Raw genomic sequence first — 20,700 nt, 5'->3', positions numbered from 1 at the left:
TATATTGATGCGGACATCCGAACTGGCCACACTGATCGCGCGGACTCTAGCGGGTCTTCAAGAATCAAGCTCACAGAGGATGCACCCGGAAGGGCGGATCCCCAAGACATGCGAGCAAGGCGGATCTAGGAGTACGCCAGAAGGCGTATCCACATATGAGCATGGGCGGATCGCCAAGATTACTTCCTCAGGAAGTCGACCAACAGACAGCCTGATAGTCCGTACCTGCACCGACGTACTCCTTGTCTGAGCAGACTATCCATTTTGCCCTTTGTCTTATGCCTTTTTTGTAACCCTAATAGGGGTAGCGTCGGTCATTAGGGGATGTATTTATACCTTCATTTTGTAAGAATGGAAACAACTTTTATCAATCAAATATCATTTCTCTTTGAGAATTAAGGTTTATACCTTGTTATCGGGATTCACTCCTTCAAGTTAAGCTTGAGAAGAACATCTTTGTTGGTTTACGACTAAAACCTTCATTTCTCGCTTTCAATCCGTATCAGTTGGTATCAGAGCCAATCGTTTCCTGACCCGAAACTTCTTTTGGCAATGGTTCAACCCCGAAAACTGCAAGATTCCATGGAAACCAGTGACCGGAGGTATGAGGAGCTAAGGGAGCACCTCGCGGAACAGATTTAGGCCAGCCATGAGCGGCAGAGACAGACCGATCAAAAGTTCCTGGAGTTAACCACCTCCCTGGAAAACTTCAAACTGGAGGTTCAGTCCTTGATCCAATCCGCAGCAGGAGGATCAACTCAGAGAAAGGAAGGAGCCCTTGAACAACCACGTCCACAAATGGGTCATAGGGATCCTGAGGTAAGAAGGCCTGACTTTTTCCTTGTGCATAACGCTGATAGCGATAGTGATGATTTTGAGGATATTGGGGATAATGGTGCCTTTAGAAATATGAGGGGTGTTGGCCCGAATGATAACAGACGTGTGGGTATGGCTAGGGCAGAACCAGATCTAGGAAACTTTGACAGGGATGATGCCTTTAAGTTAAAAATAGACTTACCGTCTTTTGGTGGTGAACTGGATATAGAGGGGTTCTTAGATTGGTTATCGGAAGTTGAGCGCTTCTTTGAATATGCTGGGATTCCTGATGAGAGGAAAGTAAGGCTGGTGGCGTATCGCCTGAAGGGTGGCGCATCAGTTTGGTGGGATCAGATGAGGGAAGAAAGAAAAAGAGGGGGGTAGAGATCCGATTAGATATTGGCTACGAATGAAGGCGATGTTGAGGGAGCGGTTCTTACCACCGGACTATGAGCAGTATATCTACAGCTCCTACAGAGGATGCTCTCAAGGTGCCCGAAGTGTCCATGAGTATACCTCAGAATTCTTAAGGCTATCGGCTAGGGCCAACTTGTCTGAAACTGAAAGCCAAAAGACCTCTAGGTACCTAGAAGGGTTGAGATACAACATCCAGGATCGTATTGGCACACAGATGGTGGTTCGAGTGCAAGATGCCAGGAATTTGGCCCTGAAGGCTGAATCTCAACTAAGCGGGCGAACCCGGAGATCCGCCGCTACCGAGTATACGCCTGGCGGAAGGGATAACGTGAAGTCTTATGACAAAGGCAAGCAAGTGGCGAGTGCCAGTGGAGTCAGGGTTAACAGTGTGGGAAGAGGATCTGTTGGAGATACTAGGCCATACAAGGAGGTACCTACACCACCTAAGAGCAACAATCCATATGCGAGGCCCGCGCCTTTTAAATGTTTCAGGTGCAATGAACCAGGCCATAGATCCAACGAGTGTCCTAGGAGGAAGAGTGCTAACATGGTGGAAAGATGTGAAGAAGACTATGAAGAATGGGATGAAGTATATTGTGAACCCTTGGGAGAGGATGATTATGAGGCGGATGAAGGGAGATACGCCATTCATGTGGTTAGACGCTTATTAGTCTCCAGCCGACTAGAGGGCGATCAGAGGCATCAACTATTCCGGACTCGTTGCCTTGTGAACAAAGGGCGATGCAACGTAATCATTGATAGTGGTAGTCAGGAGAACATTGTGAGTAGCAACGCCGTTCAGAAGTTCGGGTTGTTGGTAGAGGCGCACCCTGATCCCTACAGGGTGGGATGGATCAAGAACGTTGGCGAGTTGAGGGTGACCCAGAGATGCAAGGTACCGATTGAGATTGGTAACTATCATGATGAAGTCTGTTGTGATGTGGTCGATATGGACGCATGCCACCTATTGTTGGGCCGACCCTGGCAGTTTGATAACAACGCCACCCACGCCGGAAGAGAGAACACTTACAGATTTGTGAAGAATGGGGTGAAGTTTGTCCTTACACCAATGGTGAGAGAGCCAAAGGCCGACGAGAAGTCTACCTTGGTAGTCTGTCCTACACACAAATCGTTTGTCAGCGAATGTGAAGAAAGCCAAATGGTATACGTGGTAATGGTTAAGGCGAATCACGAATCCGCCCAAAGGGACGAAAGGGAAATGCCGAGTGAAGTGACCCGCCTACTTGGCGAGTATCAAGATCTGTTCCCGAAAGAGCTACCCAGTGGGTTACCACCTTTGAGGGACATCCAACATCATATCGATCTGGTGCCTGGGGCTAGCTTACCAAGCCTCCCACACTATCTAATGAGTCCGAAGGAGAACGACATCATGAGACAGAAAGTGGAGGAACTCATCGAGATGGGATACGTTAGGGAGAGTATGAGTCCTTGCGCCGTTCCAACTTTACTTACGCCGAAGAAGGATGGGTCTTGGCGGATGTGTGTTGATAGTAGGGCCATCAATAAGATCACCATCAAGTACAAATTCCCCATTCCAAGGTTGGATGATATGCTGGACCAGCTTGGCGGATCTAAAGTCTTCTCCAAGATTGATCTCAGGAGCGGTTATCACCAGATACGTATTCGAGCTGGGGATGAATGGAAGACTGCTTTCAAGACTAAGGATGGATTGTATGAGTGGTTAGTGATGCCATTTGGGATGACCAATGCCCCTAGTACTTTTATGAGGCTAATGAATCAGGTGCTTCGCCCGGTGATTGGAAAGTTTATAGTTGTGTATTTTGATGATATTTTGATTTATAGCCAGACCTTGGCGGATCATGAGAAGCATTTGCAGACAGTATTTGATCTGTTAAGGAAACACCAGCTATTCGCCAACACCAAGAAGTGTGACTTTGTCATGGAAAGTTTGGTTTTCCTTGGATTTGTGGTTAGTGGCGACGGTGTCCAAGTGGATGGAGAGAAGGTGAGAGCCATCCGAGAATGGCCGACTCCGAGGAATGTGGGGGACATCAGGAGTTTTCATGGGCTAGCAACATTTTATCGAAGATTCATTAAGAACTTCAGTTCCATAGTGGCCCCATTGACAGAATGTTTGAAGAAAGGAAAGGGGTTCGAGTGGGCGGACGCCCAAGAAGAGAGCTTCGCCTTGATCAAGGAAAAACTGAGTACAGCGCCAGTGCTGGCGTATCCTAATTTTGATAAACTGTTTGAAGTTGAGTGTGATGCCAGTGGAATTGGGATTGGTGGTGTTTTGATGCAAGAGAAAAGGCACATTGCGTACTTCAGTGAGAAGCTATGTGACGCACGGAAAAAGTGGGCAACGTATGATCAAGAATTTTATGCCATAGTGAGGGCATTGAAAGTATGGGAGCATTACTTAGTGGGGAAAGAATTCATTCTCTACACTGACCATCAGGCCCTCAAGTATCTAGGAAGTCAGAAGCAACTTCGAAGCTCCATGCATGCCCGATGGTCCGCCTTCATAGATAAGTTCCCCTATAAGCTTATCCATAAGGCGGGAAAACAAAACGTAGTGGCGGACGCCTTGAGTTGGAGGGTTGCACTAATAAAAACCGTCAATCTGGAAACCGACTGCTTCGAACATATCAGAGGAGAGTACCTGGCGGATCCCGATTTCGGTAGCATTTGGGAGAAATGTAAAACCCAGCATGGAGATGGAGCGTATCACATCACGGATGAGTATCTAATGAGGGGTAACCAACTTTGTTTACCTTGCACTTCCATCCGCGAAAAAGTTATCCGCGATCTGCATGGCGGATCCCTGGGGGGACATTTTGGGCGAAATAAGACCTATGAAGCAGTAAGTTCCCGTTATTTCTGGCCCAAGATGAGGAGAGATGTGGCGTACCTAGTAGAACGATGCTATATCTGCCAGACCGCCAAGGGACACCCCACTAATGCTGGTTTGCAACTACCACTACCTGTACCAGAAACTATATGGGAGGATCTGTCCATGGATTTTGTCCTAGGGTTACCCAGAACTCAAAGGGGCATGGATTCCATCTTTGTGGTTGTTGACCGATTCTCAAAAATGGCACACTTCATACCATGCCGAAAAACCAATGATGCATCGGCAACTACTAAACTGTTCTTCAAGGAGGTCGTTAGACTACATGGCGTACCAAAGAGTATTGTCTCAGATCGTGACACGAAGTTTCTGAGTCACTTCTGGCGGACCTTGTGGGCTCTTTTTGATACTTCTCTGAAGTGTAGTACCACTGCCCACCCTCAGACAGACGGACAGACAGAAGCGGTCAATAGAACTCTGGGAAACTTACTGCGTAGCAAGTGCAAGGATAAGCCCCGGATGTGGGATGTGGTTCTAGCCCAAGCTGAGTTCGCCTACAACGGCTCTGTACATTCGGGAACCGGGAGATCACCATTTGAGGTAGTATACACAAAGACCCCAAACCATGCCCTTGATATAGCATACCTTCCAAAGGGAAATGTGACTGCCAACCAGCTGGCCCAGGACTATATGCAGATGCACCAAGAGGTAAGGGAGACTCTTGAGGATAGAAATCAGAAGTTAAAGGCTAAGGCGGATGAGCACCGTAGGGACCTACAGTTTGAAGTTGGAGATGAGGTCATGGTATATTTGGGCAAGGAGAGGCTCGCCAACACCGCAAGCAGCAAACTTCGGCCTAGGAGGTATGGGCCATATAAAATCACCAAAAAGATCAACGCCAATGCCTATCATATAGCATTGCCAAACTGGCTTGGCAAAGTCTCACCAGCGTTCAACATCCGTGACCTTAGCCCATGGAAATCGGATGGTCCTTTAGAGCTCAACAAAAACGAATCAGTGCCGGACTCTTTTAAAGAAGGAGAGAATGATGCGGACATCCGAACTGGCCACACTGATCGCGCGGACTCTAGCGGGTCTTCAAGAATCAAGCTCACAGAGGATGCATCCGGAAGGGCGGATCCCCAAGACATGCGAGCAAGGCGGATCTAGAAGTACGCCAGAAGGCGTATCCACATATGAGCATGGGCGGATCGCCAAGATTACTTCCTCAGGAAGTCGACCAACAGACAGCCTGACAGTCCGTACCTGCGCCGACGTACTCCTTATCTGAGCAGACTGCCCTTTGTCTTATGCCTTTTTTGTAACCCTAATAGGGGTAGCGTCGGTCATTAGGGGATGTATTTATACCCTCATTTTGTAAGAATGGAAACAACTTTTATCAATCAAATATCATTTCTCTTTGAGAATTAAGGTTTATACCTTGTTATCGGGATTCACTCCTTCAAGTTAAGCTTGAGAAGAACATCTTTGTTGGTTTACGACTAAAACCTTCATTTCTCGCTTTCAATCCGTATCATATATTGGTTTAATACATCATTTGCTTTGGTTTTGAATTTGTCCAAAAAGTTTGATTAGCCCTCTAAACTTTTAAGGTGTCCTGATAGCCCACTCAACTTACATAAAATATTCAGTTAGCCCATTGAACTTGCGTAAAATGTAATGAATTTATCACTCGATTGCAAAAAAACAAGTTAAATGCGGAAAATGTATTCCACACATCTTAAAATGTTATTACATAATTCAAAAATAGATTAAAAATGAAGTTATTGCTTACTCAACTATAAAACTTTTATTCTCTAATATTAGAACCGAATATCCCGATCTTGGTTGTTTTACTTTTTGTAAGACTCATGCAATACATCTTCCACATTTAACTTATTTTTTTACAACCGAGTGATCAATTGATTACATTTTGCGCAAGTTCTGAGGGCGAATTGAACATTTTATGTAAGTTTAAGGGGCTATTGGAATACTTTAAATGTTCAATGGACCAATCAAGTTGTTTGGATAAGTTCCAGGAGCAAATGATGTATTAAGCCTAATATATTTAATATATAATTGTTGAGGGATAAAAGAGTAAAATAATGACCTTACAAGACAAAAAGACCATTCTACGTTTTAGAAACTAAATAAAAAAATTATGCATTTTAGATATACAAATTAACGAGTTTCACTGAAAAAAACAAAAATTAACTACTTACTTTGAAGAATTTGAGAAACGCGTTCCAAGAGGGAACGCGTTTCCTACATTCATGAGAGGGAGAGCCACTTTATTATTTAGCTATTATATTAATTTAAAAAATGATATTTATTTATATAATTCTTTACAAAAGGTGTGTTTCAAATTTTATACTAATATTTAAAATTTTCGTTGTTTGCTTAAATCCCAATTAAGTCTCTACTCTATATTTCTGCAAAAAAAAAAAAAAAAAAAAAAAGTCTCTACTCTATACCTTAAAAATTAATTAAATCTTTATTCTTCTAAAAGTATTAATTAAGTTCTTAAAACTTACATCCCGATTTATCAGTTTAGTAAAAAATCGACTTACATCCTCAACTTATATCCGAATAGGTCTCATATAAACTTACATCTGGATGTCCAACTTATGGACTCAATACATTTAGGTGGTTTTTTTTCAATGCTAATTTGAAGCATCTACATGCATTCTCAAGATATTCGACCTAGATCACTCCGCTGGATTTGATGATATGTATTTTATTTATTTATTAATCCATGTATAAAAAATCTGACTTAAATATCATCTACATGTCTTTTCTTTTTTTGAAGGAATCTACGTGTCTTTTCTAGTGATTGTTATTGCAAGAATCTGGTTAAATGTATTACATCAAAAATCAAATGTAAAGTTAGATGATTTTCATGTTAAGAAATTAAGTTTTGTGGTATTAGTATTCAATTCTTAATACTTTGAGGACCAAATATGTATATAAGCCCAATTAAAGTCTCTAACATATGCCTTAAAAATCAATTAGATCATTCTTCTTCAAAAAAAAAAATATAAATTAGGTCATCAACCTATAATTTTAAAATCAATTATATCCCTAGACACTGAATTCTTCTCATAATTGAAATAAAATTATGACTTATTTTTTATTATATATTTTCGGTTATAATTAATTTTTTATTACACATATTTTCATTTATGATTAGTATTTTTATATGATAATTAATATTTTCAGTCATTAGTTCGGTTTTTTTTTTGAAATAGTCGATTCAATTTTGATAAACTATTAATTCAATTATTATGAAATTCTTAGTTATTAATTCAATTTTAGAAAAAAAAATCAATTAAATCTAACCTAAAGAACTATTATATATAATGTAAAAACAAATATTTTAGTATAACATGTTAATTTTGGATTAGTTTCACGAGTAGATAGTTAAAACTAAAAATATTATAAAATATTGATCTAAACTGAACTGTAAATATAAAATAATTCAAAGTATTATAATTATGAGAGGGATCTAATTGATGATTTCAGTATATGTTAGAGATATAATTGATAATTTTAAAAGATTTGATTGTTGAGGTATGAATTAATAATCTAATTGATAATTTTAGAAGGTTAAAGGTAAAGGTAAAGAACTAATTAGAGTTTTTTACTGTACTAATTAGAGTTTAAATCATATATAAACCAATTAAAGTGGCTCTCCTTCACTAAGTGTGGCGTGGCTTCCTTTCCTTAATAACTAATTAACTTAATGTATCAAACGCGTTGCATAGTGTAACGCGTTTTAGTTGGAATAAAATATCTCTGATGTTTTGTGTATATATAGGAAGTAGAAGCAAATCACTCTGTATTTTCACTGCGAAAAACAAAAACCCAATTTTAGAAATCGAAAAAGCCTGAACCTTCACTGTTTTTGCTACTTAATTTCATGGATTCCTTGATCATCCGACAGGATTCACTTCCACTTTCCGAAACCAGCAGTAGTACCACCACCACCAGTGCTCCGGGCGGAGGAGGTTTGAACTCCGATGAAGAGAGGTCTTTAGCAATAAATAGACCGAAGAAGAAAGCCGGGAGGAAAATATTCAAGGAGACTCGACATCCAATTTACAGAGGTGTAAGGAAGAGAAATGGGAATAAATGGGTTTGCGAGCTCAGAGAACCAAATAAGAAAACAAGAATATGGCTGGGAACTTATCCTACGCTTGAAATGGCAGCCAGAGCTCATGATGTAGCAGCATTAGCTCTCAGAGGAAAGTCTGCTTGCCTTAATTTTGCTGATTCAGCTTGGAAATTGCCTGTGCCGGCTTCCGCCGATTCTCTAGAAATCAGAAGGGCTGCCGGCGAGGCAGCAGAGCTTTTCCGGCCCAAAGAATTTGGCGGGTGTTATCGGAGTGAAATTGAGGAATGTTCAAGCGAAGATAAGAGTGAAGAATTGGTATACAATTGCCTGAATTATGAAGAAAATGAAAGTGTTATGTTTATTGATGAAGAAGAAATATTTGGAATGCCGAGATTGCTTGCAGATATGGCTGAAGGTCTTCTGCTCAGCCCTCCTTATGTTGAGTGGAATTGCCCTGAAAATGATTATAATGTTTCCTTGTGGAGTTAGTTCATAATTATTAATTCACCAATTTTGTGAGTTAATTGTAATTAATTAGTCTCTTATGTACCAGTTTTTTTTAATGGTACTGTTATATATGTATGATATCACATAGATGAATCAAATTATATATTCTTTCATTTTATTTATCATCTTCTTCATATTGGAATTCACTGTAGAATTGCTACGAGTGTTAAGTCTTTGGGTTAAAATGCACAGATATTTAGTCAATTATAATAGTAATAATTCAATGAAAAAACACATAGCTCATTTGATATATTTTAAAATTAGAGATAGGAGATTGTGTGTTGGAATTTATTATCTTATAAAAAATAATCTATAACAATAATAAAATAGTAATAATTCACAGTGATTAAAGTCTTTGTTGATAAATAAAAAAGTCATTTAATCGAATAAGTTGAACACTTATTTTTTTTTTTAAGATTGTTTGATAATTCACGGTGTGGTTGAATCCTGAAACCTTACTTAGAAATATGTAATTGGACAGAAGCAAGACTAAAGGAGTGTCATAGTCCGATTAATCCACTTCAATGCCTAAGTCAGTTTAAGGTAAGAGTTGAGGATGAACACAACAGTAAATCAAAACTAAGATGTAAGCTTAATGAATAATAGGATGAAATAATGTATCTTGAGTTGTGCTTACTCTATTTATACCGTGATCGAATTGTTGAAGACGGTTACGAGTTTAGAAGCGAGGTACACCACGTGTCACCTATTGATAGGTGAGCATACGTCCGGATATCGGGGTCTGATATGCCTTAACCCCACTAGGCTAGTGATTCACGAGATTGAGCATGATTGATTTAATGGGTGGATTCTTGACTGGGTCTTTTGAGACTTTTGGAGTCGAGACCTCTAATGCGAAGTTGTATTGACCAGTTTTGTTACGGTGGCACCATATGTTCTCTTTTTTCGGGTGCTCGTTTGGGTTTCGCAAGTGCCATGTGGCAAGTTTACATTCGCCTGATATCAAATGTCTCCCATTGAGTCTAATTTTATCGTTCTTTAGGATGAGAAAGCATCAGCTTCGGGAAGCGTTGTACTTATTGATCCTTGATAAGTTGAAGTAGGAGAATTTTGATAATTTAATTAATGAATGAATGAAATAGTGTATCTTGAGTTGTGCTTACCCTATTTATAATATGATCGAGCTGTTGAAGATGGTTATAAGTTTAGAAGCGGGGTATGCTATGTGTCACCGGTTGATAGGTGAACATGCGCAACATATGAGGGCATGATATGTCTTAAGCCCATTAAGACAGTGATTCATAAGATTGGGCATGATTGATGTAATGGATGGATTCTTGATTGGGTCTTTTGAGACTTTCCAAGTCGAGACCTCTAATACGGAATCGTATTGACCATATTTTTACGGTGGTACCATATGTTCTCTTTTACAGGAGAAATTTTACAGTACTCTGGGAGTAATACTCCCGACCAATAAAAATCGTTTTGAATCTCACTACATGGACATGTTTGGTAGAAAGAAAAACTATACATGCATGTGTCATGAATTCATTGGTCGGGAGTATTACTCCAGGAGTACCCTAAAATTTTCCCTTTTATGGGTACTCTTTCAAGTTTATTTTTTTATTTTTGAAATAATCACATCATTTAATACTTTCAGCGCTTATGATATTCAACACTTTTAGTACTTAATTTTCATTTTTATCAAATAACACCTAAGAATATTAAATTTATTTCAATTAAAATACAATAATTATTAAAATTTCAATTGCTAACAATTATATATATAGAAAACAAGAATAAATTGATAAAAATAACACATTATTTTTCTAATCACCGCCTCTTAACAACAATAGCACAATAAGAGGTTTCCAAAATTTATTTTACAACTTCTCTCCTAACAATAATAGGAATAAGTTACAATATTAGCCATGTGGTTGTTAGGAGAGAGCGGATTTAGTCTTTAAGTACAAAACAATACAAATTTAAGCCTAATATTTACCCGACTCTCCAATTTTCAAACATCATTAACAGAAGATGAGTTTTTTTTCCATTAACAGAATATGTAATATTTCAAGTCTTATTGAGTAGTCAGAACGTTAGAGGTCAGAGGGTAGCCAAAACATGGAACCACACATGAAAAAAAAAACTTATCTTTCATTAATGAGATTTGAAATTGCATCCTTTGACAGACGTTAGGTTTAAAATTGTATTGTTTTGTACGTAGGAGCTAAAAAATTTCTTCCCAATAACATATGACTAAATTTATACCTTATCATATAATAATACAAATGTTTACTGTTTCGTTTTTTTTTGTAAATTGCCACAAAACTTTAATCTTTATTTAGTTTTTCTTGATCAAGTCAAAAATTAATTAAATTTTATAGGGCTAAATTTGACCCTAATGTTTTAGGAAAAACGTGAATTGCCTCTAACAATTATCTCTTAGGCACAATAGGACCTCCAGTCCATTACCAACAACATTATATTGAACTAAAGAGACACACTTCATAATCTACTCCACAAACCTCAGGTGAAACACCATCTAATTCATAACCGCCCTTAGATAAGAGCATTCGATCATGTCGTGCGCCTTGCTCATATCAATTTTAAAAGCTATATCTCCCGACTTGCCTTTAACTTTCCTCTTCGTATAATGAATTATCTCAAATGTTGCAACCACGTTATCTTGAATCGACCGCCACAGAACAAACGCCAGTTGCTCTGTTGAAATCACTTCCGAGAGAGTATATTGAGCCATCTGACCAATACTTTTGCTATAATTTTATAGATGATGTTACAAAACGAGATAGGTCTTAGTCTCAGATCCTTCATCGACGATGGTGAGTCAACCTTGGAAATGAGGACCATATTGGTAGCACTCAAATGATTAGGAAAGAGCCCTGCAACAACCACTTTGAACACGAGCCAAACACGTCCTTCCCAATATTAGCCCAAAACTTCTGAAAAAATGTCGGGTTTAGCTCGTCCAGGCCAAAGGATTTATTCAGGTGCATGGCGAAGATTGCTTCTTTAAACTCATCTTGGTGAAGATTTTGTTTTTAAAGCATAAATTAAGCACCTAATTAATGATTTTATAAAGTTAAAATCTTAATTAACTTTTAAGATATACTTAGAGACCTAATTAGAGTTTAAATCATATAAGAACCTATTAAACCTATTAAAGTGGCTCTACTTCACTTAGTATGACGTGGCGTGGCGTGGCTATCCTTTCCTTAAGGAGAGCAGCTTCCATGTACGAAACGCGTTCGTTGGTGGAACGCGTTTGCATATTTTGGCAACATCTACAGGTGGAATAAAATATCTCTGGAGGTTTTGTGTATATATATAGAAAGCAGAAGCAATCACTCTATTTTCACCGCAAAAGACAAACCCCCAAATTTAGAAATCGAAAAAGCCTAAAATCTTTACTCTTTTTGATACTTAATTCCATGGATTCCTTGATCAGCAGACAGGATTCACTTCCACTTTCCGATGCCAGCAGCAGTAGTACAACCACCACTGCTCCCGGCGGAGGAGGTTTCAACTCCGATGAAGATAGGTCTTTAGCTATTAACAGACCGAAGAAGAAAGCCGGGAGAAAAATATTCAAGGAGACTCGACATCCAATTTACAGAGGAGTAAGGAAGAGAAATGGAAATAAATGGGTTTGCGAGCTCCGAGAACCAAATAAGAAAACAAGAATATGGCTGGGAACTTATCCTACGCTTGAAATGGCAGCCAGAGCTCATGATGTTGCAGCTTTAGCTCTCAGGGGAAAGTCTGCTTGCCTTAATTTTGCTGATTCCGCTTGGAAATTGCCGGTGCCGGCTTCCGCCGATTCTCTAGAAATCAGAAGGGCTGCCGGCGAGGCAGCAGAGCTTTTCCGGCCCAAAGAATTTGGCGGGTGTTATCGGAGTGAAATTGAGGAATGTTCAAGCGAAGATAAGAGTGAAGAATTGGTATACAATTGCCTGAATTATGAAGAAAATGAAAGTGTTATGTTTATTGATGAAGAAGAAATATTTGGAATGCCGAGATTGCTTGCAGATATGGCTGAAGGTCTTCTGCTCAGCCCTCCTTATGTTCACTGGAATTGCCCTGAAAATGATTACAATGTTTCCTTATGGAGTTAGTTCATAATTAGTACTTCACCAATTTTGGGACTTAAATTGTAATTAATTATGTACCATTTTTTTTTAATGGTACGGTTATAGTCTACCTAGTTTGTAAAGTAGTTTTGTAGACGATTTATTAATTGTAAAAACATTATTAGATTCATTTATTGAGAAATATGTTGATATTAAGTTTAAATTCATAATCTTTAAGAACCACTAATTTTCATTCAAATTTAAATGGTGCTTTGATATTTGATTGAGTTTTTTTATAAATAGAAGCCGAGAACTAACCTAAATTGAGATTTCCGCATGATCCCTTGTATTTGATAGAGTCAAAGGAAGTCGAACAACTATTTAAACTAGTATTGTGTCCGCATGTTGCGCGGGTATCTAAATTTTTTGTACAATTATTTAAGATTGTTTAATTTTTTAATTTTATATCATTTACATATAATGATATTGATATTATTTTTAAAATATACATGTTGGGATGTTTTGTAAGATTTTTTTTTTGCTACTATTTTTACAACTTGCGAAAAAAGCGTCCAAATCTCACCTCATCAATGTCTCTTTTGTTGCACTACTATATATAATAATAATAATAATATAGAATCTATACTTAAAAAATGAGAAAAAAACTTAAAATTGTAATAATAAAAACTAAATGTGTAATAATTTTATTTAAGTTATATTGGTTTCAAAGGTATTTATTAAAAGTAAATGAATGAAACTTAAGAAGTTACATATTTATTTGTTGAAATACGAAAAGGTGCAAAAATAACTTCAATGTTGATATTCAATATTTATAGTTTAAAGTTAACATTATATTTTAATTATGATTCAACCATAATGAAACTCTTCAACTTGAAGGGGGTGTTTGTTTATCTATTTTTCACCTTCTGTTTGCCTTTTCATTTTAAAAGACAAGAGTTTTAGGTGTTTGGTTAGACACCTCATGTTTGCTTTTTATAGCTGGAAAATATTTTTTTACAAAAGCTGATAATCTATGCTTTTTGGAAAAACAGTCTTTTCCAAATGCAAACAGCAAATAGGAACAATAACCAGCAGACAGGAACAACAAACAGCAAGTAGCCAAACGGACCATCGAGAATTTTAAAATTATTATTTGGAAACAACCGGAAACATTTGACATATTTACAAACTCTTAATATAATGTTGGTTTTAAATGACCCACAATTTTTCAACTGTCTTGAAATTTTGGTATGTAGACTTATTTTTCATTATTATTGATCTATACGAAGAATATTCAGTCTACATTCTTTTAATAACTCTTTAATGTCACAATTATCTATTTTAAATATAAGTACGTTATTTTAATTAGGAATATTTTATAAAAGTATAATTAAAATTGAGGAATATTTTTCTAAGTATCATTAAAATTGATGATAATAAAAAATTGAAAATGAAATTATAATTTTGTCATTTCTTACTGTGCTTGAAAATTAAATTACGAATTCCCAAACATGAATTATATTATTGTAATTGTAAATGATAACTGAAACCAAACCAAATAACTTAAATTGTAAAAACTCAAAAATTGAAATTGAAATCCTCTTAATTTGAGACGAAACTTAAAGCTTCTCACAAAAATAATTTCATTGAAAAGCTAAGTTTGTTTATTGCCGACTTAAAATGTCATATAATCACTTAAGTCTTCAACTTCTATCTCGAGCTTATATCTGCAATTGTGAAAAAATAATATATGTTTATAATTTTGTTCAATATGCAAAGAAAGATTATTGTAATTTTACTACTAAATTTCACATTGGAATTGCAATCCTTGGTTTTCGTTCACATTCTTCGCACCAAAATGTATCATCTTTCGGCTTTGCTTTCTTTCGGCAAATTTCACATGCCAAATAGTACCATCCGAATTCATCGTTGATGCTTTTTATTGTAGCAGCCACTGTGAAAGTCTTCTCCTGACTAATTATATAATTATTATAATATATTTTATAATTTTTAATTAAAAAAGCATAAATTTTACCTGCTCATCTGATTCCCATTGAATTTTTTTAATATCATCTATATTCACTCTATTCATGACCTTCTTATTCTCCAAATCCTCATTTTTGTCTTCATTGGGCATGATTTGAATGGATTCTTTGGTTCTAACGTTCCTATAAATAATAAAAAAAAAGACTTATATAATTTGATGAGGGCATCATGTCCCTAAGCCCGAGCTCGGAGCTAAGAGACGAGGACAGCGAGAGTCGGGCTAACCAGCCAGGCACGCGAGGCGTGCTCGACAAGGCGCGAGGCGTAAAGGACTCCCTTGCCGAAGAATTGTCCAGGAGATCAATGACGCGGGGCGCATCTCCAAGCACGCGAGGCGTGAAACCAGAGTCCGAAGTGAAGATTGTCCAGGAGGCCGACTATGCGGGGCGTACCACCAGGGGCGCCTCGCGTGAAGTCCATCAGCGAGGACCACTAGGATCAGAGGCTCCAATACGCGGGGTGTAAATCCGGAATGCCACGCGTGAAGTGCTCGTCGAAGACTCTCCCATCTCAGTGGCTCAGTCACGCGGGGCGTACCAAGGTCCACGCGGGCCGTGTCCTGCCAGGAGAATACTTCTCCTCCAAGTTCTACCATTGGGGGGGACCAATCCTGCCCTAGATTAATTATTATTTTGCCATCACCCAATATTTACTAGGTTACCATTAATTCTTACCCTTCCCATCCTACCCCTTGTCCTATGTTTTGTTAGAAACCCTATTCAATGGCTTTTAGTCTTTTCCCTTTTATTTTGTTGGAGTATATAAGCTCCATTATTTGTAAGGAAACCTAACTTTTATGAAATTTATCTCAAGCCTCCATTGGAGCTCAATGTTCATCCTTGTTTTGGGTTTATTCAACCTTCAAGTTTAGCTTGAAAAGATTGTATTCTTTGTGAGTTTACGATTAAAACTCTCAGTCGATTTCACGCTACATCAGTTGGTATCAGAGCCGAGTCGTTTTCCTTCCGGAGACTTCTTCTCGGAAATTGTTCAACCACGTATCACAAACGAAGCCATCGGATCCATGGAGCAACGAGTTGAGACGCTAGAAGGCAACGTGAAGCATATCATGGAGTCTCTAAGAGTGATAGAAGAGAAGCACGACACGAGTATCCGAGATATTCGTCTCATTCTTGAAGAACTCACTATAACAACCCGCAATAATCAAGCTCTCATAACCGGAGAGCCTCACCGGCGGTAAGAAGAACAAACCCGTCCTCTACTTGACCGACAACCGACACCACCACCAAGGAAAACTTATGCACCCCAAGCTATGGACCCTCGGGTTCAAGAGGTAAGGCGGACTAATCCCGTAATCATTAGAAATGCGGATAGTGATAGTGATGGGGACTTGTTTGATGATTACGATATGCCTAGGATTGCTAGGAATATGGGGATTAGGATGGGTGATAATGTTATGCATGATAGACCTAGACATGATGTGCATGCGAATGATGTTGTTGGTCCCACGCATGTGCGTGTCGGGAATATGGATATTGTGCATAATGATGTTGTAGGTGGTTATGAGAGGGAGAATGTTGGTTTGAATGACCCGTATGGGGGTCGGGGTAATGAAAGAGGCGGATATAGAGGCGAGCCGAATGTGAGAATGGGGTTTGGAGGCAATTTTGAGAGGGACGACGCTTTTAAATTGAAAGTAGACTTACCGTCATTCGGGGGAGAACTCGACATAGAGGGTTTTCTCGATTGGTTGTTAGAGGTGGAACGGTTCTTTGATTATGCGGGAATACCGGAGGATCGTAAAGTCCGTTTGGTAGCTTACCGGTTGAAAGGATGAGCTTCAGTTTGGTGGGATAATATGAAGGAAGGGAGAAGAAGAGGAGGAAGGGAGTCGATTAGATCTTGGGTTAGAATGAAGTCGATGTTGAGAGAGAGATTTCTACCACCCGATTACGAGCAATACATCTACAACTCTTATCGAAATTGCTCACAAGGTGCAAGAAGTGTGCACGAATACACCTCGGAGTTCTTGCGGCTTTCGGCAAGGGCTAACTTGTCAGAAACCGAAAGCCAAAAGACTTCAAGGTATCTTGAAGGATTGAGGTACAACATCCAAGATCGGATTGGAACACAGATGGTGATTCGGGTGCAAGACGCCCATAATTTAGCATTGAAGGCTGAGGCACAGTTGAGTTTGAGGGGACGTGAAGGCTATAGGAGAGCCGGGGTTGAGAATACTTATGGAGGGAGAGGAGCTCCCAAGGGGATTGATAAGGGCAAGGGTAATGCAAGTTCGAGCGATCCCAAGGCGCCAAGTGCGGGAAAGGCACCTAGTGGAGATGTGAGGTCTTTTAAGGCGACACAACCCCCTAGGGGAAACAACCCCTATACGAGATCGGCTCCATTCAAATGCTTCCGATGTAATGAGCCGGGTCACCGCTCAAATGAGTGTCCCAAGAGAAGAAGTGCCAACATGGTTGAGCGGTATGAAGACGATGAGGAATATGATGATGAAGGGGATGTGTGTTGTGAGCCGATTGATGATGACTATGATGGGGAGTATGATGGTGGACAAGCCATACATGTAGTAAGAAGACTTTTGGTCTCAAGTAAGGTGGAGTCGGATCAACGGCATCAATTGTTCCGAACCTGATGTCTAGTGCAAGGGGTGAAGTGCAATGCGATCATTGATAGTGGGAGTCAAAAGAATATTATCAGCGACACGGCAACCAAAAGGTTCGGATTAACTATTGAGGCGCACCCTAATCCGTATAGTATGGGGTGGATCAAGGACGTAGGTGAGGTGAAGGTTACCCAAAGGTGTAGGGTTACCCTTGAAATCGGGGAATACCAAGACGAGGTCTATTATGACATCGTGGAGATGGATGCTTGCCACTAATTGTTGGGGCGTCCATGGCAATTTGATCGAGACGCTACCCATGCCGAAAAGAAGTACACCTATCAGTTTGTAAAGGATGGAGTTCGATATGTGCTAACACCTCTAGTGGGGGAGACCAAGAACAAAGGGAAGTCTACCTTGATCGTTTGCCCAACTCACAAGGCGTTTATTAACGAGTGTGAGGAGAGTCAAACGGTCTATGTAGTGATGGTAAAGTCTAGCACGCCGATGGCTAGGGTAGGAAGTGAAGGCGGTGAAGTTCCGGAAGATGTGGGGAGATTGCTCAATGAGTTCCGTGACGTCTTTCCAGAAGAGTTGCCGTATGGGCTGCCACCTCTACGGGACATCCAACACCATATTGATCTAGTTCCGGGAGCTAGCTTGCCTAGTCTTCCTCACTACCGGATGAGTCCCAAAGAGAGTGAAGTGATGAAGGAGAAGGTGGAGGAGTTGATAAGAATGGGCTACGTTAGGGAGAGTATGAGTCCGTGTGCGGTACCGGCTTTGTTGACACCCAAGAAAGATGGGTCGTGGAGGATGTGTGTGGATACTCGAGCCATCAACAAGATTACCATACGGTACAAGTTCCCGATTCCCCGACTTGATGATATGCTTGACCAATTGGGTGGGTCCAAGGTCTTTTCGAAGATCGACTTGAAGAGTGGGTACCACCAAATCGGATTAAGGCGGGAGATGAGTGGAAGACGGCGTTTAAGATGCGTGATGGATTATATGAGTGGCTAGTGATGTCATTCGGGATGACCAATGCACCGAGCACTTTCATGAGATTAATGAACCAAGTCTTACGCCCAGTGATTAGGAAGTTTGTGGTGGTCTACTTCGATGACATTCTCATCTATAGCAAGACACTCGAAGAACACGTGGAGCATTTACGGGCTGTCTTAGTGTTACTTCGGGAGAACCAACTCTTTGCCAATACAAAGAAGTGTGATTTCGTGATGGAAAGTTTGGTGTTTCTCGGGTATGTGATCAGTGGGGATGGCATCCGGGTGGATGAAGAGAAAGTTAGAGCTATTCGGGAGTGGCCGACTCCGAAGACCATTGGGGACATTAGAAGCTTTCACGGGTTGGCTACCTTCTATAGACGGTTCATCCGGAATTTCAGCGCTATTATGGCCCCTATGATCGAATGCTTGAAGAAGGGTAGAGGCTTCAAGTGGGAAGGCGATCAAGAGAGTAGCTTCGCATTGATAAAGGAGAAGCTAAGCACCGCTCCGGTTTTAGCATTTCCTGATTTTGATAAGCTCATTGAAATTGAGTGTGACGCGAGTGGAGTAGGAGTTGGGGGAGTATTGATGCAAGAGAGGAGGCCTATTGCTTATTTCAGTGAGAAGTTGTGTGACTCGAGACAAAAATGGGCCACCTACGATAAGGAATTCTATGCGGTAGTGCGGGCTCTCAAGACGTGGGAGCACTATCTCATTGGAAAGGAGTTCATGTTGTATACCGACCACCAAGCCCTCAAGTACTTGGGAAGTCAGAAGCAGCTCCGGAGTTCCATGCATGCTAGATGGTCCGCTTTTGTGGATAAGTTCCCCTATAAGCTTCTCCACAAAGCGGGTCAACAAAACAAAGTAGCGGATGCTTTGAGTCGAAGGGTAGCACTCCTCAAAACAGTAGCCTTGGAGTTAGTAGACTTTGAGCACATCAAGGGGGAGTACCTTGACGATCCAGACTTTGGGAGCGAGTGGGAGAAGTGTAGGAACGGTGCCAAGGGAGGCGAATACAAGTTGGTGGATGGGTTCCTTATGAGGGGAAGTCAGTTGTGCCTTCCAAACACGTCCATACGAGAACGGGTGATCCGGGAACTACATGGAGGGGTGTTGGGGGGCCACTTTGGTAGAGATAAGACCTTGGAAGCAGTTGGATCTCGATACTTTTGGCCTAGGATGAGGAGAGATGTGGTGTATATCGTAGAGCGATATGAAATTTGCCAAACCTCCAAGGGGCATACTACCAATGCCGGATTACGTATGCACCTGCCGGTTCCAGAAACTATTTGGGAGGATCTTTCAATGGATTTTGTGTTGGGACTACCAAGAACTCAACGTGGTATGGATTCTATCTTCGTGGTGGTGGATAGGTTTTCGAAGATGGCTCATTTCATCCCGTGCCAGAAGACTAATGACGCCACCGCCATTGCTAAACTTTTCTTCCGGGAGGTGGTGAGGTTACATGGGGTCCCAAAGAGCATAGTGTCGGATCGGGACACCAAGTTTGTTAGCCACTTTTGGCGAACTCTTTGGGCTATTCTCGGCACCACTTTGAAGTTTAGTACCACGGCTCACCCACAAACGGATGGGCAAACTGAAGCGGTCAACCGGACCTTGGGAAATCTATTAAGAAGCAAATGTCGGGACAAACCCAAGATGTGGGATTATGTGCTTGCCCAAGCCGAGTTTGCCTACAACTCCGTCGTGAGTTCAACCACCGGGAAGTCACCTTTCGAAGTTGTGTACACCAAAGCCCCGAACCATTCGCTTGACTTGGGGGAAGTTCCGAAGGGAGAGAAGAAAAGTGTAGCGGCACACAATTTGGCCAATGACTACCCCCAAATGCACCAAGAAGTTCGGCAAAGCATTGAGGAAAAGAATGTTGAAACACCTTTCCACATGATTTTGATTTGACAAAATTATTTGAGTATATGTTTAAAAATATTCTAAAACACACTAAGTTTAAATGCTTTGATTTATTACACTAATGTGTTTGTTCAATGTTGAGTTAAATTATTTATAAGACATAAAGACTAAAAGGCTAAAGGCCCAAAGGAAAGTTAAAGGCCCAAGACAACTCGGTCCGTGTAAACAAAACGCTGTCGTTGTGGACAAAACGCAGCTCAGCATGAAGAAGGATCTGGAAGACTTTCTTTATCTACTTCGGAACGAAGCTGCTGAGTTGGACGACAAAGAGTACAAGACAGCAGCTGAGCAAGGAACAACTTCAAGACAAAGTATTTCTACTTTGGGTAAAGTTCAAAAGACACAGAAAGCTGTCTGGAAGACTTTGCCATAAAAGGCGAAACATTCTGCCTGTC

At 40.1% G+C, this 20,700-nt stretch overlaps 2 protein-coding genes across 2 annotated transcripts; both read left to right on the top strand.

Annotated features, from left to right (window-relative positions):
• The first annotated feature begins 7,929 nt into the window (after positions 1-7,929).
• LOC136210718 (dehydration-responsive element-binding protein 1B-like) lies at positions 7,930-8,752 on the top strand. Its single transcript, XM_066002097.1, has one exon. It carries the CDS (start codon positions 7,986-7,988, stop codon positions 8,667-8,669), a length of 684 nt encoding a protein of 227 aa, XP_065858169.1. The 5' UTR covers positions 7,930-7,985; the 3' UTR covers positions 8,670-8,752.
• Positions 8,753-12,043: 3,291 nt separating this feature from the next.
• On the top strand, positions 12,044-12,921 carry LOC136213773 (dehydration-responsive element-binding protein 1B-like). The gene has a single exon (XM_066002842.1). The coding sequence runs from the start codon at positions 12,101-12,103 to the stop codon at positions 12,782-12,784; it is 684 nt and encodes a 227-aa protein (XP_065858914.1). The 5' UTR covers positions 12,044-12,100; the 3' UTR covers positions 12,785-12,921.
• Positions 12,922-20,700: the final 7,779 nt, after the last annotated feature.

Source organism: Euphorbia lathyris, chromosome 1, assembly GCF_963576675.1.
Source record: "Euphorbia lathyris chromosome 1, ddEupLath1.1, whole genome shotgun sequence".
Taxonomy (NCBI): Eukaryota; Viridiplantae; Streptophyta; class Magnoliopsida; order Malpighiales; family Euphorbiaceae; genus Euphorbia; species Euphorbia lathyris.
Note: the sequence above shows the minus strand (reverse complement) of the source record. Positions and strands in the feature narration are given on the sequence as shown.

Coding starts and splice junctions, on each gene's coding strand:
- LOC136210718 (XM_066002097.1), top strand. CDS start 7,986: ATGGATTCCTTGATCATCCGACAGGATTCACTTCCACTTTCCGAAACC.
- LOC136213773 (XM_066002842.1), top strand. CDS start 12,101: ATGGATTCCTTGATCAGCAGACAGGATTCACTTCCACTTTCCGATGCC.